Genomic DNA, 17,016 nt, shown 5'->3' on the forward strand with positions numbered 1-17,016 from the left:
ATATATCTAAATATTAATTATATTTAAAACAAATTACCACTAAATACATCTCATACTTTTATTTTAATTTCAAAAACCTTTTAGCATTCCAAATTTTTTACTCTTTTAGAAAATGATTTTTCATTATTTTTTTATGATTACAAAACAATCAACTAACTACATTAATTAGGCAATTCACACCAATAATAAATTAATAAATTTTTGTATCTATTGTCTTTTCTCATTCTACAAATCTAATTCACTATATAAGCTTATTATGCTAATTGAAAAATAGCATTCTCTCAAGTCTACAATGATGGACAACGATATAGAAATATGAGAATGTTTGAGGCCATACCATTGGAGTATCAAGTCACGTAGAAACCAATCCATTGAGACAAAAACAAAAATAGAGAAATGAGACACCAAAAGTCACCAACTAACAAAATTAATAGAGATTTTTTTATTGGATTATTGTTGATTAAGGTAAGTATATACAACATTCATTAGAGTAATATCAAGAATAGATTATTTAAAATTTTCTATTTGACAAATAGTGAGCACGAGATTTTTGTCATGGCGATGCCAAATAATTGTTAGAAGATAAGGTCGATCAAATTTATTGTTGTGCCGTGACGAACCACTGCTCTGAAAGCAATTTCGGCTGACCGTGGTGCTAATCGTTATGTCGTTTGCTCCCCAAGGTTAACACAGCTTCCAATACAAACGTGCACTCGTAAGTACAGGGAATAGAAACAAAGAGCTTATGTAAATGCTCAGAACACAGGGTGAAGACGAGAGGAGAGGAAGAGAGGAGGCGATTGAAGTGAATACGTTTTTGTGTGTTTTGATGGAATGAGTTCTCCAATTTATAGAGGGGCGAGGGAGGTAGTGCGTGGAGGAGAACGTTTATCGGGAAGAAGAGGACGCGAGCGATCTTCGCAAAAGTTTCACAGAGAGTGAACGTCGGAGGAACACATTTCATGAACAAACGTTTGAATCGGGCAAACCTGCGCCATGTGTCCTAGCTGCCAAAAAATAAAAATAGAAATAAAATTATATTTCTATCTTTCGCGCAAGCACGTGTAAGACAAGGTTATACTATCACTACTTACTTAGGTTGTAGTCCCCTTTAATAATAGAAGTTTATATTTTCTCATCCCACTTCAAGTTTGATACATGTGGGACAAAGGTTAATAGCTTTGCTATTTGGGCCAAGCCCAATAAGTCATTTCCATTAATAATTGCTACTCATGGTAATTGCATTTTGACTATATATAGCAGTTTGATTTGAAAATTGTCTTTGGACTTGTTTTACGTGAAGATATGAAAAGGTGATTCTATGATTTATTTTTATTGTATTTTATAACCATGGGTTGTCTTAAAAAAATAGCAAACTTTTTTCCATTAAAAATTTATTGTTATAATAATTTACTTTACTTTGTATTTGTACTACGTAGAAAATATTTTATGAAAAATATACTTTAATAAGAACATAATGAAAAATATACTTTAATAAGAACATAATGAAAAATATAATATATGTATTTGAAAATATAATTAAAAACGTTTGATTTATGGTGTATATTACCATACCTAATATGTCTATTAAGCAAATAATTTATTAGCCCTATTTATTAACTCTAAACAAGTTTATAAAAGTAAAATAGGTTATAAATATATATAAAAAAATATTAGAATTTTTTTGAAAAAGATATATTTTAAATTTTTAATAAAACGTTGCATTTGACGTATTGTTACGGGTAGCTTATAAGAAAAAAAAAGGTTATGTGGTTTAAAAGGAAGATTTTCATTTTTCTCAGAGATCATATCATTACTATATGTAAGGAACTGATTAAAACAAAAACTGTCGCCCACCGTGGGGTTCGAACCCACGACCACAAGGTTAAGAGCCTTGCGCTCTACCGACTGAGCTAGACGGGCCCACATTATAAACCGCTGAATTCTACCATCTACTTCTTAGTGATTGAAAGTCGACATGTCGTTTCCAATTTCAATACGTATATTCATCCTTGTAGCTCGTTATGCGCGAGCAACATGTCGTTTGAGAACTGGTGGGCAGTTGATTAGGTTTTCAGTTTTCATCCAACGAGATTCATCCCGCTCTCCCTCGTATGCTGGCAATCCGATTGAATTGATGCTTCATTCAGCACTAGTCAGATTTCTCTGTAGTTCTTCCTTTCTGTGCTAATTGTAAGAAGAAAATGGACATAGCTCTGTTTTCGCCGTCGTCACTTTTCCCCGACGACGACGAGTCTTCTAATGGTACTCTCTTCACTCCTCTCTCTACTGCTTGTGCTTCTTGTTTTGGTTTTATTTCTTTATAATGTTCGTTACGATCTTCTCCCTCAGATGCGGGGACTTCAGACACGCTTCAAAGCTACGAGGAAAGGATGCATCAATTTCCTGGAATGGTACTATTTCTCTTTTTGAAGTTACTCTGTTCTTAAGAATATGGAAATGGCAATGGAGGTTGTTTTAGCTGTTTGGTTTACTTAGAATGGTTCAACTTGTAATGCTATCTGGCAGTTCTTGATGTTTTGTTTATGTTTAGGAGTTGGTTTTTTTTTTTTCTTACATGACGCCATTGGAACGTAGGAGTTGGTTATTCGAGAGTTTTCGTTTCATCAGCTGAATGCGAATTTGCTATGGCCGGGGACTTTTGCATTTGCTGAATGGTTGGTTCAAAACTCGTCTTGGATCCAAGGACAAAGATGTATTGAATTGGGAAGGTACTATTGTTCACTTGTTTTGTTACTTCCTTTATCCAACTGTTTGTAACTTCATTTGATGAATTTCTCATCAATCAAGTAATAAGCCCATTTTCATCTTGAATTCTGGTACTCTAGACATACTGTATTACATATTGCTTCAAATGCTTGGCCATATGGAATATAGACAATTTACTTGTTAATTAAAGAAAAAATCATTTCAACTTCCCATTGAATAGCTTACAAAAAAGTTAATAATAAGGATTAAGATAGTTTGTTTTTATGCATACTTAAGAGGACTAAAATAAAATGTTCGAAAGTTTGAGGGACCGAACTTAGTAAGTTTGAAAGTGCAGGAACTAGAATTCAAGTTAAACCATTTTTAAATTCCTCACACACGCACTCTCTCTTTATTTGGTCTCCTTAATCTTCTTGTATGTATTATTCTCTTTTTTTGTTCAGCCTCCCCATTCCTCTATAGATATGCACCTTCAATTACTTCTGCACCTGTTTTTGCAGCGGGACCGGTTCATTGGCAATATTTCTACGAAAATCATTTGATCTTGATATCACAACGTCAGACTATGATGATCAGGAAATTGAAGAGAACATCACCTATAATTGCAGGGTGAATGGAATCACCCCAGCCCTTCCTCACGTTAAGCGTGCGTGAGTTCTCTCTCTCCCGCAGTTGACTAATTTTTTTTATAGATTAGAAAGATTAGACTTGTGATGTTAACTGCTAAGATAATATAGTGATGGAACTCTAATCTTCTTTCAGTGAATTTTACTTTATTGCAATAGAATGGATGAATACAAACAGCAGAATAATTCTTCTCTCTCTCAACTGTCTTTCTCTCTCTCAAGAAATCACAATGAAACTTCTAACAGAAATTCATAATACCTTCACGCCTAGATGCTACCAGTATTTATACTACCCCTTGCCGACCTCTAACTAATTCACACGTGTAAAATGTGTGATGCACTACAACTAATATAACTAACTCTTCCTTCCGCTGTAAACAAATCTAATTGGGGGTCTAATATATAGCTGTCGATCGAGTGAATCTTCGATGGGAAACTACTACTACCACTACTGAAATTTTTTAAAGAACAAAATTATTAATGAGAAAATATCAGTTTGTGCCCCTAAACTTTGAGGGTTGTATCAATTCAGACTTCAAACTAATAATTATATCAATTTAAACATTAAACATTCATAAATAAATCAATGTAGACTATTTGCTATTGGTTTGTAGTTATTTGCACTTGATTTCATTTCAAATTAGCTCAAAATTATCTAAACAAAATTGTTCTTCAAAAATCCTACTGAAGTAGCAAGAAAAAGTATCATGTAATTCTTCTACATAGATAGAGAAAACTAGAGGACAAGGATATGAAAAACCACTCAAATTTACTGGAAGACTCTTGCATTTCTCTGTAATTTACATCAACCTTTGCATATAAAGAAGCCTTCCACAGGTAAAGTCTTGTATTAATGGTTTTAAAACAAAAGTCTAATGGATAACCTAAATTGATTCTCTTATAAATATTTAGGGCTTAAATTGATACAATAATTGTTAGTTTGAGGGTTTAATTGATACAATCCCCAAACTTTAGGTACAAATTGTATTTTTTTTCCTCTTTATGGAAGGTAACAAAACTGAGTTGAAATGATGTATACCTCATAAACTCATCCTTTTGTTAAAGGGCACATCCCATTGGATTTTGAAAGCAGTGAAGCGCCCTTTCCTGGGTTTTACTGCTTCGGCATTTTCTCCAGTCTTTCAGGAGCATCCAATAAAATTATTTTATGTAGTAATCATTATCTGAGATTTTCTTTTAAATCTTTTTTCTGCGCTCGTCTTCTTGAAAAAATCTAATATTTTTACATCATCTTTTTCCTTTCCAGATACATGGGGTGAGAACTTTCCAATTAGTGATCCTGACTGGGACCTTGTCATAGCCAGCGATATTTTACTCTGTAAGTTCCTATCCTTTAGTTGTCTCTTTGAGATATTTTTCCAGGATTTAATCAACTCTGTTTCGATGGGAAAAAAGCAAAGTGTTTACATAATAGTAATTGGTTCATGAATTTAATCAACTATGATGGACTGTTTGAGACCATCATAGTGGTTCTTAAACTTGGGTCACGTTATTAAGGATGGTTATGGAGACCATTACTACGAAAACTTGTGTTACTAGTGCATTTGTTGAGCTTGATGTTAAAGTTTGGATCCACAGACGAAAGAGCGTTCGAAAGAATGTTTGAGAATGTACTACTGATAACTTTTAAAGCTTTTGAATTTACTAAAACACGTTGAGTTTGTAGTCTTTTTCATTTTCATGGAACTTTTGAGCCTTCATGTTAAGAATCCTAGAAATCCATACGAAGGTTATGCTAGTTAAGCTGTAGATGAATGTCATTATTAGAAGTAAATTTTAGATCGTGTTATTATTGCCAAAGAGAGCATAGAGAACATAGTTCAACTGACAATTGTATGTATTAGCGACCTGGTTCGTCTCCCCTTACCCCAATTGTACTAAAACGAAAAAAATATCTCTTAACTTGATAATGATAAGCAGTCCTTTCATTTCTCTCTTTTCAGATGTGAAACAGTATCCAAACTTGATAAAAACGCTATCGTATCTTCTCAAGAGAAAGTACAGCAAAACAACTTCTCTGTCTGCCGTTAGAAGTGATGGTAATGCCAATCTTGCTAGTTTTATGATCATACATAGCAAGGTAAGAGCGTTTTTTTAAAAAAGCTTCTGATGGCTCTTATTGTGCTTTTAGAGACTGCAGGTGCACCCATGGCCAAACCAATGTTTCTAATGAGCTGGAGGCGCAGAATTGGGAAGGAGGATGAATTGCTCTTTTTCACTGGTTGTGAGAATGCAGGCCTTGAAGTAAAACATTTGGGCTCCCGCGTCTATTGCATCAAATCGATGGACTAAAGTTTGTATCCAACGTGGCAGCAAGTTACAGGTGCGTTTAGAGGGAATCACTTTTTAAAATTCTTAGAAAACTGTTTTCTTATAGGAAAAGAAAATGTCTATTTAACTTAGAAAGTCTTTTCAAATAGGTGTATCAGATAGTTCAACATAGAAACGATGTAGGCAATACTTTATTTTCTTAGAACGTCATGGGATTTTCGAAAAAATGTAGGATAATATTAGTTAGTTGTCAGGAAACAATCTAGTTTTGTTAGTTAAGGTGGTTTTGTTTGTTTATTTTCTCTTTCCAGGGCTGCAAAACGTCTGATATAGTTATTGTTATCGTTGAGGGGTTTTCAACTTTTTTTCTTTTAAATGCTTGTATGAAAAGTATTTCAAAGGTATGAAATAAACCATTTATTGGTCATACGTCATAGGTTAAATAACATGTTTGGTCTCTTAATATGTAACGGGTTCCTTAACTTAATCTTGTTTAATAGGTCTATAAATTTTGAAAAATAAATTGATCTCTTTCAGATAAATATGAATTTTATGTCTAATGAAATTCTATGTTTTGGAGTGTATTATGTAGATTTGTGATTTAAAAAAAAAAATGTAAGTTTAGGGACTAAAATTTATAATTTATCCTAAAAGTTAAAAGTTTCGGCATATTACATCAGATGTTTTCTGCCCCAGGCAAAGTACAGTTGGTTTGAGAGGGAAATAGTGTATATTAGTTTTCTATTCAATCTTAGGTAGCATTTGGGGGCACTAATGAGAAGGTCGTAATTCCATGTTTAGAACATCAACTATAATAGGGAAAGAGAAAGAGAGAAGATGTAAACTTTCCATAAATTTGCAAACTTAAATAATAAAATGTCATTAAAATTGAGTTACTTAACACAACTATTAAGTCAGTGAGTCAAGTACCTTTATTTATTTTCACTCTCGAAAAATTCAACTACTTCTTGATGCTATTTAACAAACATATCTCTGATTAAAATGCATAAAAGTCATTATTACTATCTAACAAAATTAATTATACAAACAAACAAATCTCTACATCAATGCATGAAAGTTATTATTACTATCTAACAAAACCTGACGCTTGATAATTTCAAAGAAATTAATGAATATATATAAAAAATAAAAAAATTCATCTTCAATTGGGTACATGACGTTGACAAACGAAATTTCTAAGAAAATGTGGGAGGGCAGACCTCACATGACGTGGACCCGAAAAAGGAACAAACGTGGCAGTCCCTTGTGATGCTCATCTTGTACGGCCTTTGCGTATGATTGTGGTAAAAGATGCACACCTCCACGTAGGCAATTATTATTCACTAACGACATGTAGTTGGGGTGCCCCACACATTACGATATGACACAACCGACAAGTCGGCCTGAGTTCGTCACGGATTCGATCCCTTTGCGGCAGTAAGCGACGGTAAAGATCATGTGTCGTTCTTTTTCTTTTGATGACACGTACTCTACCACAGTTTTGCATCTTAATTTTTAAAAACGCAAAATTTATGATTTATATAATATATAAATAACACATTTTATTAAAAGTAGAAAAACTCCATGAAGGAGTAAAAGGAAAAAGGAAACTTTATTAATGTTTCAACCAAACTTTATATTATTTTTTTCCTCTCCACGAAAAACATTCTAAAGGATAAGAAAATTCGAAATTTCGGCGCCAATTAATTATACTTTGTCTTCTAATTTCATAATTTTCTCTCTTTTTTTTGTCTTTTTGCGGTACAAATTGTAAATTGTCTTTTCCAACAAAGACGTTTTCTCATTCATTCCATCCCATAAATACAATCTAACATGATCATGATAACAACAACAATAATTACTATGAAATTGATCTTCATGTTAAAAGGAGGGGACAATTTTAACTCATATCAACTTATTTACAAATACTGCAAAATAATAGTAAAAATATATAAAAATTATTTAAGAAACCGTAAAATCTAAACTGGCAACACCTTATCTACAAAATCATAAGAGATCTAATTTGCAAGGTATTATTGTCAACTAAATTGTAGTCCACGAGTAACACTAATTTTATGATTTATTAACCTATTTTAACCTTCTTTTAAATTCAAATTTAATTTTTTAATTTATAGCTAAACGCATACATGTGAAAACATGAAACATAAATTTGAGTGTAAACATGAAACATAAATTTGAGTGTGTTTGGATTAATTTTTAAAGTATCTAAATTAAAAAGGAAATTATTTTCAAAAAATTTGAGGTATTTGATAATTTTTCAAAATAAACTTCTAAGAAAGTAAGATTGGAAAATAATTCATTTTTTTTAAAAAAACACCCAAAACCAAACGGTGAAAAATAGGTTTTTAAATAAAATTATTTATAAGAAAACTTATAAAAAAATTCCAAACTTGACAGTGTCTATATTTGAAATTTATTTTAAAGAAATTGTTAAAAAAAAAGTATTTTTAGAAAACATTTTCTTTCCTAGATAATTCTAACGCACTACTAAATTTTATTAGATTTCTGGATTTAAAATTTTTAGGATAAACATATAAGTTTAATCACAATCAAAGTGTTAAAAAGATGAAATTGGTCTTTTTGATTAGCAGAAAACTACAAAAGTCCGTGATGGGCAGAAACCAAAACGTTGGCAGTGTCCTTTTAAAAGTACTTCTAAACTTTGAGAATTTATCATCACACTTTGTACGGAAACAACACTTCATAATTGAACCATTTGAACTTTTCATATTACCAAATTTTGAGCACAAATCATTCTCACTCCCTTTGAAAGATATTTTCATTCAATCGAGTGGCGTGAATTTATAGTTCCAACTATTTAAATCTTTTGCATAGATTTCAAAGGGAAAAAAAAAAAGCATGAAAATGATTCTACTTGGAATCCCTTTTGGTATAATCATTTCGTAAAACATGTGTATTTATTCATTCAAACACCCATTTTGATATAACAAATGTATTTAATATTAAATGAATTAATTTATGTTTCAAAGTTTTTTTTCTTTTAACTTTAGTTAGAATGATCTAACAAATCACTTTCAAATTACATGCACAGAAATGAAGAAATTTTTTTTGAAGAAGCATGTTAGTTGTTTTGGTACCTTTGAGGTGTGTTTCATATGTTATCCATTTATAGTTTAAGATCTATACATCAAAATACAAATAAATAAATAAAAAAATACGAACAGAATATTTATACTAAGTAGAGAAATAAAGTGTAATAAATTTTGTTTTTAGTAATTTTGTTTCATCGAGAATAAATAATTTATCAAATTTTTTTATATTTTTAATATGAAGGACACGTTGGTATATATAATTTTGTTTTTTTTTTCTTTTTTTATTTATTTATTTATCTTGAGTGCACATTACTCTTTTTAATTTCATTTTTTAAAGGATGGGATCTGGTCAGAAATAAAATCCCAAAAGAATGCTACACACCACATTAACAAAAATGTAGAGTTCATGAGATATATATGTTTATTTGGTTGGGAAAATAAAATAAAATTGTGACAAGTAACATGCAACCATTTTGTCCTATTTCAAAGTAGTCCAAAATCTTTAGGAAGTTTCCTACGACCTCAACTAGTTTTCCTTTTTCTTCTCTCTATTTAATATATGTGCGTGTTATTTTTAAATTAATTAAACAAAAGAATATTAATTAATGTTTGAATTTACCCAACAGGCACACATCACTTGAATGTATAAGATGTGTGGACTACGTCGAGTAATAAGGTAATGAGATGAACTTTCAGAGCTCATTTGGTAACATTTTCATTCTTTATTTTTTGTTTCTTGTTTCTTATCTCAGGTTCTATGTTTCTTCTTTTTTAGAACAAGAAACATAAATGTGTTTGATAACTGTTTCTATTTCTTGTTTCTTGAAAAAAAAAACAAAAACAAAAAATGTGTGATAATTGTTTCTTGTTTCCTAATTTTCTTCTAGGATTTATTTTTTTATTTTCCACATCTACTTCAATTAAACATTAAACAAAAATATAGATTATCCATCAAATATAAAAAATAAAATTATCAAAAATTTATTCATTTAATACAAAGAAGTATCGATGCACGAATAAAAATAATAACATAAACATAAAATTGATCTATCCTTCAAATCTTGCTAAATTTGATTGGCAATATCATCTTTCACTCGGGCCATTTCTTTTATATAATGTTGACTCACTTCTTAATCCATCAATTTTAACAACCTCATCGATATTTTGTGACATCTAGAATGTAATATTAATTTTAAAGTAAATTATGATGTCTTCAATATTCAGATTTAAAAGAAACAAAACAAAATTTAACATTTAACTCTACTACCTATGATGTTTTAGAAAAAAACTCACAACGAAAAACTAGATTCACGCAAAGAGGAAGACAAAAACTATGGATCCGGCGAAGAGGAAGAGTCAGACGAAAACTATAGATCCGACGAATGGGAACAGTCCAGCGAATAGGAAGAGTCCGGGTTGTAGAGGAAGACGATGAGAGGCGAAGAGGAAGATGCACTACAAGAAATTGGGGTTCTTTCGATGCAAATCACGACGTCGGGAGAAAAAGCGTCAAAAAAATGAAAGGATCTTCCAACGCCCAGTGTAAGACGTCGGGAGAAAATGCTATTCCCGACGCCGTAAAATATACGTCGGGAACAACGTCGGGCATTATATGTTTTCCCGACACCATGCACCATGCGTCGGGGTAGGCGTCGAAAATTACGTGTTATCCCGTCACGATGTGTATGAGTCAGGAAAGATTCGTCGAAAATTAGGTCACATTAATTATGGCAGACATGTATTCTCGATGCCACGCATCATGCGTCGGGGACGACGTTGAGAATAAGGAGCAGTCCCGACATTATTGTTGTGCGTCGGAAACAACGTTGAGAATAAGGAGCAGTCCCCACATTATTGTTGTGCGTCGGAAACAACGTTAGGAATAAGGAGCATTCCCGACGCCATTAGTGGGATCTCCCGACGTTTTTGGGTTGTGTCGAGAGATCTCCTATAAATTTTATTTTGGTTCTGTGAAACACAGAACTGAAACGACAAAGAAAAATAAGAGAGAAGCGAAAGGAAGAAGGATTCGTCGTCGTGTCCTTCGCCCGCCGTCGTTCTTTGCCGCCATCTGCCGCCCTATATTGAGGTAAGTTTAAAATCGTTAGTTTTTAAGTTTATTTAGATAGTTTAGGGTTTTTTTTAAAAAAAAATTGTTTTAGGATTTTGTTTTGGAATTGATTTTTGTTAGTGAAATGTATTGTTGTATTGAACGTGTGTTGAATTGAAACCTTGAATGTTGTTGAATTGAAATTTAAAGTGGGTTGAACAAAAATTTTAGGGGGAAGGGGGGTTTCAATGGAAAATTTAAAGTCGATGGGGGGTTAGTTTAATTTAAAATTGAAAGTGGTGGAGGATGAATTGAAAATTTAAGTGGGTTTAGTTGAATTTAAATTTTGAAGGGAAAGTTTAGAGTTGAATTGAAAATTTGAAGGGGAGGGGGGTGAAGTCGTCTACTCAACCACTTGCGACTCTGACTCCTAAGAGACGTGCGCAATCTCGACTCTTAGAGTTGGAGCGCTACGTTGCAGTCAATTGGCGCATTTCGATGACGATCGCCCCTGAAGCGGAGAAGTCTATTTCCCCACACGTCGTTCGCTTCAGCCAGGTGATAGACGTGTGTGTACGAAAGACATTTCTCATCCGCTGCCTTAAGTGGACGGACATTGACAGAGAATACATTGAAGTCGTCAAGGGCGATCTCCAGGTAATTAAGTTCCACTATACATTTATGATTTCATTTGAAACATATCTAAGTTAACCAATCTAATGTGTTATTTTTGTAATGTGCAACGGTTTTTTGTGCTTGATTTCAATGATCAAGCAATGAATAGGTTTGTTAAGCATCAGATGCTCAACACCTTTAAAGAGTTCCGAGTCAACTGTCACAGACACTTCAAAAAGTACAACGACCCCGAGGAGACTCGTTCCAACCCACCCAACATATTAGTGGAACATGATGAGGATTGGCACTTCCTCTACGACCACTATATGAGTCGTGCATTCCAGGTGAATAATTGAATCATTTTTCATGATTAATTATGATTTTAACTTTTAATATGTACAAGAACTAAACAATATATAAATTTTTTAATATAGGAGCAATCACAAACGAACAAGGTTGCTAAACAGAAACAACCTTACAATCATAGCAGCGGGTCAAAGTTGTTTCTACAACGACAGCACGAGCTCGCTGAGAAAAAAGAGGAGTCGATTGACCGTGTGAAGTTGTTCCGAGAAACACACATTCGATTCGAGACGTTTGTGTCACAGGCCGCAAAGGATATGCATGTAAGTTGTTGAAGCAACACTTATGCCCTTATTAATTATCCTTTTTTTGCATTACCTAACTTAGTTTTTAAATTTGTTGCAAAATCAAATGCTGAAACTCTAGTCTCAGCCTACCCCAGAGGATAGTCAGCCACTCTCTGGGGATGAGATATGCGATCAGGTATTGGGTAGACGACCAGGCTACTTAAAAGGCCTTGGTTGGGGACCCAAGCTGAAGGTCTGCAAGACGACGAGTGCAAGCAATTCCACGATGTCATGTCCGCAGTCCACAGAAAAAGAGATTGAATTACAAGCTAAAATTAATGAAGCTTTGGAACGGATTGAAGTGCAAGATAGAAATCACCAAGTGTTAGCTTCAGACGTGCAACAAATGCGAAAGCTGATACAAAACTTGACTCGGGCACAGTAAGGACTACCACATGATCCCTAGCTTTGCGATATGTATATATACCTCTATTATTCTAAACTTAGCTACTTTTGTATCATTGTAGGACCCACGATGTAGAATGGCGCGTACGAGGCTCATTAGGAGACGTATGACTTTCCTTGCGCTTCCAAAATACTATATTTTTTGTATTATGAACGCTATTATGTTTTTTGAACTTCTTCGTATTATCAATATTAATTTTTTTTGTTCAATTTGTGTTTATATTTCGTAATTTACTAATTTATTTTGAATTTCCTTTAATTTAATCCAAAACGAACATGATTATTTCACAAAATAGAGAACTTATTTGAGGAAAATATTTTAGGAAACAAATAAAAGTTTAAATATTAAAAAAACATATAAAAAGGAATTCCCGACGCAAACAACTTTGGGGAATAGGTTACACACGACACGTCGAAAATAGGTTTTTCCGACGCACGTCAGACGTAGGCTATAAGTACATCGGGAGAAATCATTCCCGACGCACAGAGGGACGTCGGGAATTATGATTCCTGACGTGTGACATGCATTAGCCAATCAAACGTCGAGATAAAGTTATTCCCAACGCATTATTGTTGATGCGTCGGGAATACTTCTCCCGACGTGTTTCCACTGACGACCTTTCCAACGTTGGGATATCTTTTCTCGACGTTTTTCTGCGTTGGAAATCCCCCCGCTTCTTGTAGTGACGGTGTACAGAAGAAGACGATGAGTGTAAGAGGAGAAAGATGATTATTTGGGAAAGACGATGGAGATAAGAGGAAAAGGGAACCAATAAAAATAATCAAGAGAAAGGAAAAGGAAACAAATAAAAATAATTGAGAAAAAAGAAAAGGAAACCAATAAAATAATTGAAAAAAAAGAAAAGGAACCAATAAAAATAATTGAGAAAAAGGAAAAGGAAACTAATAAAAATAATTGACAAACAGGAACATTAAACCAATAAAAATAATTGAGAAAAATGAAAAGGAAACCAATAAAAATAATCGAGGAAAATGAAAAGGAAAAATAGAAATAAATTAAGAAAAAGTAAACCAATAAAAATAATTGAGAAACATAACGGAAGAAACTTTTCCTTATAAACAAATAATACATCAACATTCCCAGTTTGATGATTACATATCTACATCTAAGGGACTATTTACCTAGGATAGAAGATTTTATGTATTGTGCATGGAATAATCGTTGAATACATAATTATAACTAGAGATACAACACTTCACTTTACACATTTATCATTCGCTATCACAAAACTGATTCATCAGAACTAAATATGTGAGAGCACAATAAAATTACAGATGATGTATTCTACTCAAGCTCGAACGACTTGTTGTTTCTTCTATCAATTTTTCTTATTACCTTCCATAAAGAACTACTTATCATCAAAAGCTTATATGCATTTTCTTCCTTGCTTCAAATCATACATATCTCACACGTGATTTTATCGAAACAAATCATAACCACCAATGGAACCATCCTTGAAAAGAAAATCTTAACAGATTCTTTAACAACTACATAACCAATCAATCAATAATGAATTAATTTGAAGGTGATGAAATAAGGTACGTGGAACCATTTACTAACAATTAGAAATATATTATAAAATGTGACATATAGGAAATACGCTATACACCTATGGGTGTATAAATGTTCAAATGGTAATATTGTTATTTAAAAAACAATCAATTGAAATTCTTTACAGACAAGTGGAAGTCATTGGTCCAAAGTCATAGGTCAAACACATAAGAGAAGTTTAATTATTCCTAAGGTGTTGAGAACACTTAGGAAAAAGAATCAAACTTCTACTTGATGGTCGAAAATTTTCCACTACTATTTACGGTAAGAATACAAAATTATTGATTTATTCTAAATTTTCGATTAATCCCTATTTAATTTATATAAATTATCAATATTTTCAAAAAAAAAAATTCAAATCTATTGCTAATAAACATGGATACAATCTAAATATTATCAACAATTTATTATCCTTTATATTAATTCTCCTAAATTAGTAACTAAAATTTATACTTACTACTTAATAATTTTTTCTTCTACAAACATACATTTTTCGTCTCCATGAATTACTTACGATCTTATTTTTTTATTTTTCTTCTTTTGTCTTGAAATTTTCATCTACATAATTACTTCAATTGTTTATTTGATAACTATTTAAATTATAAATTTTTATTTTTAAAATAAACTTATAAATATTACCTTTCTGTATAAACTTTTATCTATTGATTCTAACTCCTTGTTAATGTTTTAGAAAATCAAAACAAATTTGGAAAGAAACTTTTGTTTTTTCTTTTGCTTAAAATTTAAGAAAGAAGATGGTTACTTATTCAAACACAACACTTCAATGTGTGATATCACAACAACAGATTTCATATTACAATCGGACTATATATATATATATATATATGTATGTAACCAAATAAATACTTAATTCCACCTCACTTACATTTTCTTTCATATTCTCGAATATATGAAAATCTTACCTATCTAATAATTATCAAATTAACTACAAATGTTTCACACGTGTTTCTTTACAAAATTGGACTATAGCCATTACCTACTCCAACCCAATTTTCATTACATTAGCTTATTACTAAATGTTTTTTAAAAGCTTAGACAAACAAATTGATCGACTAACAGTTGGTTTATACTTCTTTATAATTGGAATGGATATGAATATTTAATAAATAAATAAAAAAACCATAATCGAATCGATATGGATTGAATAAAAAAAAAAAAAAAGCTAAGTCTGTGGAAGGGATACTGATATCAAGTATTTTGGTTAGATTATATGAAAAGTATGAGAGAGAAGAGAAAGGGGAACAAAAGCAAATGGGTGAAACGTGAAATTATGAGAGAGATGAGGAAGGGAATGAATAAGAGAGTGATGGGGCCGTTTGTTTGATAAGAAAGACAAACAACTTTTTAATTAAACGCTCCTATTTACTCAAAACCCCCCATGTGATTCCCTTTCTTTTCTTTTCTTTTCTTTTAAATAAAACAACAAACATTCCGCAAAATCCCAATTATTGCTATTAAATGTATTTAACATTTCAAATATTTCTTTTTTCTCTTTTTTAAATATTGCAAAATCCCAATTATTCTTTTCCCGTTTTTATATTTTTTTATTCCGTCTTTTAACATTTTAAATATTCCATTCTTTTATCTTTAAATTTCACCTTTTAATTTCAATTTGGTTTTTATATTTTAAGATATTGAAATTTATTCCTTATTTGATAGTGTAGAGTTGGAATGTGTCTCTTTCATTTTCTTAAGGTGAGATTCTCAACATACTCCATCACGATGGTACCTCTTTGGTTCATTAATTTTGAATAGAATAATGAGCTCTAATATTATATTTGATAGTATAAAGTTTCATTTTAAAACAAATTGACAATAAAAAAAGTACTTCATCTATGAGTGAGTCTCTTGATTTTTCCGATGTGAGATTCTTACCATCTCAATAAATACTAATTAATATTTGGTATTAATATGAGCTAATTAATTTTAAATAAGGAAAAACTCTCAGTGTGGTTGGTCGCAATCATTCTTTGAGTTGTTCGGCTGTTATCCAATCAAAAACATGTCATGTATATATATATATATATATATATATATATATATATATATATATATATATATATATATATTGTGTAACGCCCCAAAAATTAAGATAATCTTATAGTTAATTATCTTAATTTTGTTTAATTAGATTTAATTTATTAGGCGTTATTTTGAATCCATTTAATGAGAATTATTTGATTTATGTGGGAATTAAGATTAATTAAATATTTCTTGGATGAATATTTAATTAATTAGAGGTTTTGACACGTGGTGTTTGTTGATATTTTATTAAATGGTAGGTTAAGAGGATTAAGTAAAGTTGTGGATTTTTAGTGTTGTTGAAGTTGAATTTAATTAAATAATTATAGACGTTATTTAATTAAACCATAGGGTGGAAAGTTTGTTGGAGATTTGATAATTATATGTATACGTGTTATATATATATATATATAATTATTATGTGAAAGGGAAAGATAATTATATTTGTTGAAATATAATTATTTAAGGAAAAGATAATTATTTTTGGAGAAAGATAATAATTAATTATTGTGGAAGATAATTAATTATTTTTGGAGAAAGATAAATAATAATTAATTATTGTGGAAGATAATTAATTATTTTTGGAGAAAGATAAATAATAATTAATTATTGTAGAAGATAATTAATTATTTTGGAAGAAAGATAAATAATAATTAATTATCGTGGAAGATAATTAATTATTCCGCAGAAAGATAAATATTGATTCTGGAGTGAAGTTATGGTTGGGTTAAGATAATTCATGTGGGAAGTTATTAGTGATTTATTGGAAAAGATTTGATTGATTAAAATAATTGAGGATTTAAGTTAATTTGAGATTTTAGAGGGAAAAGTTGGTTTTGGTGGAATTGGATTTAATTGAGTGTGTATATATATATATATATATATATATATATATATATATATATATATATATATATATATATATATATATATATAATTAATTATTAATTTGGAAAAG

At 31.1% G+C, this 17,016-nt stretch overlaps 1 protein-coding gene and 1 non-coding gene across 10 annotated transcripts; one reads left to right on the forward strand and one right to left on the reverse strand.

Annotated features, from left to right (window-relative positions):
* Positions 1 to 1,850: 1,850 nt before the first annotated feature.
* On the reverse strand, positions 1,851 to 1,923 carry TRNAK-CUU (transfer RNA lysine (anticodon CUU)). Its single transcript has one exon. It is a non-coding gene; the product is annotated as a tRNA-Lys (tRNA).
* Positions 1,924 to 1,983: 60 nt separating this feature from the next.
* LOC103491642 (protein N-terminal and lysine N-methyltransferase EFM7) lies at positions 1,984 to 12,568 on the forward strand. Of its 9 annotated transcripts, none has more exons than XM_051088312.1 (8): positions 2,020 to 2,265; positions 2,353 to 2,414; positions 2,599 to 2,732; positions 3,231 to 3,376; positions 4,624 to 4,695; positions 5,321 to 5,416; positions 5,518 to 5,700; positions 5,960 to 6,075. In XM_051088312.1, the coding sequence occupies exons 1-7, from the start codon at positions 2,205 to 2,207 to the stop codon at positions 5,667 to 5,669; spliced, it is 723 nt and encodes a 240-aa protein (XP_050944269.1). In that variant the 5' UTR covers positions 2,020 to 2,204; the 3' UTR covers positions 5,670 to 5,700; positions 5,960 to 6,075. The 9 variants fall into 9 exon arrangements, with proteins under 9 accessions (XP_008449910.2, XP_050944269.1, XP_008449918.2 ...); XM_051088308.1 differs by lacking the exon at positions 5,960 to 6,075 and adding an exon at positions 9,349 to 9,398 and having other exon boundaries at positions 2,023 to 2,265; positions 5,509 to 5,700; XM_051088307.1 differs by having other exon boundaries at positions 2,023 to 2,265; positions 5,509 to 5,700.
* The last annotated feature ends 4,448 nt before the right edge of the window (positions 12,569 to 17,016 follow it).

Source organism: Cucumis melo, chromosome 8 (assembly GCF_025177605.1).
Source record: "Cucumis melo cultivar AY chromosome 8, USDA_Cmelo_AY_1.0, whole genome shotgun sequence".
In the NCBI taxonomy this organism is placed as follows: Eukaryota; Viridiplantae; Streptophyta; class Magnoliopsida; order Cucurbitales; family Cucurbitaceae; genus Cucumis; species Cucumis melo.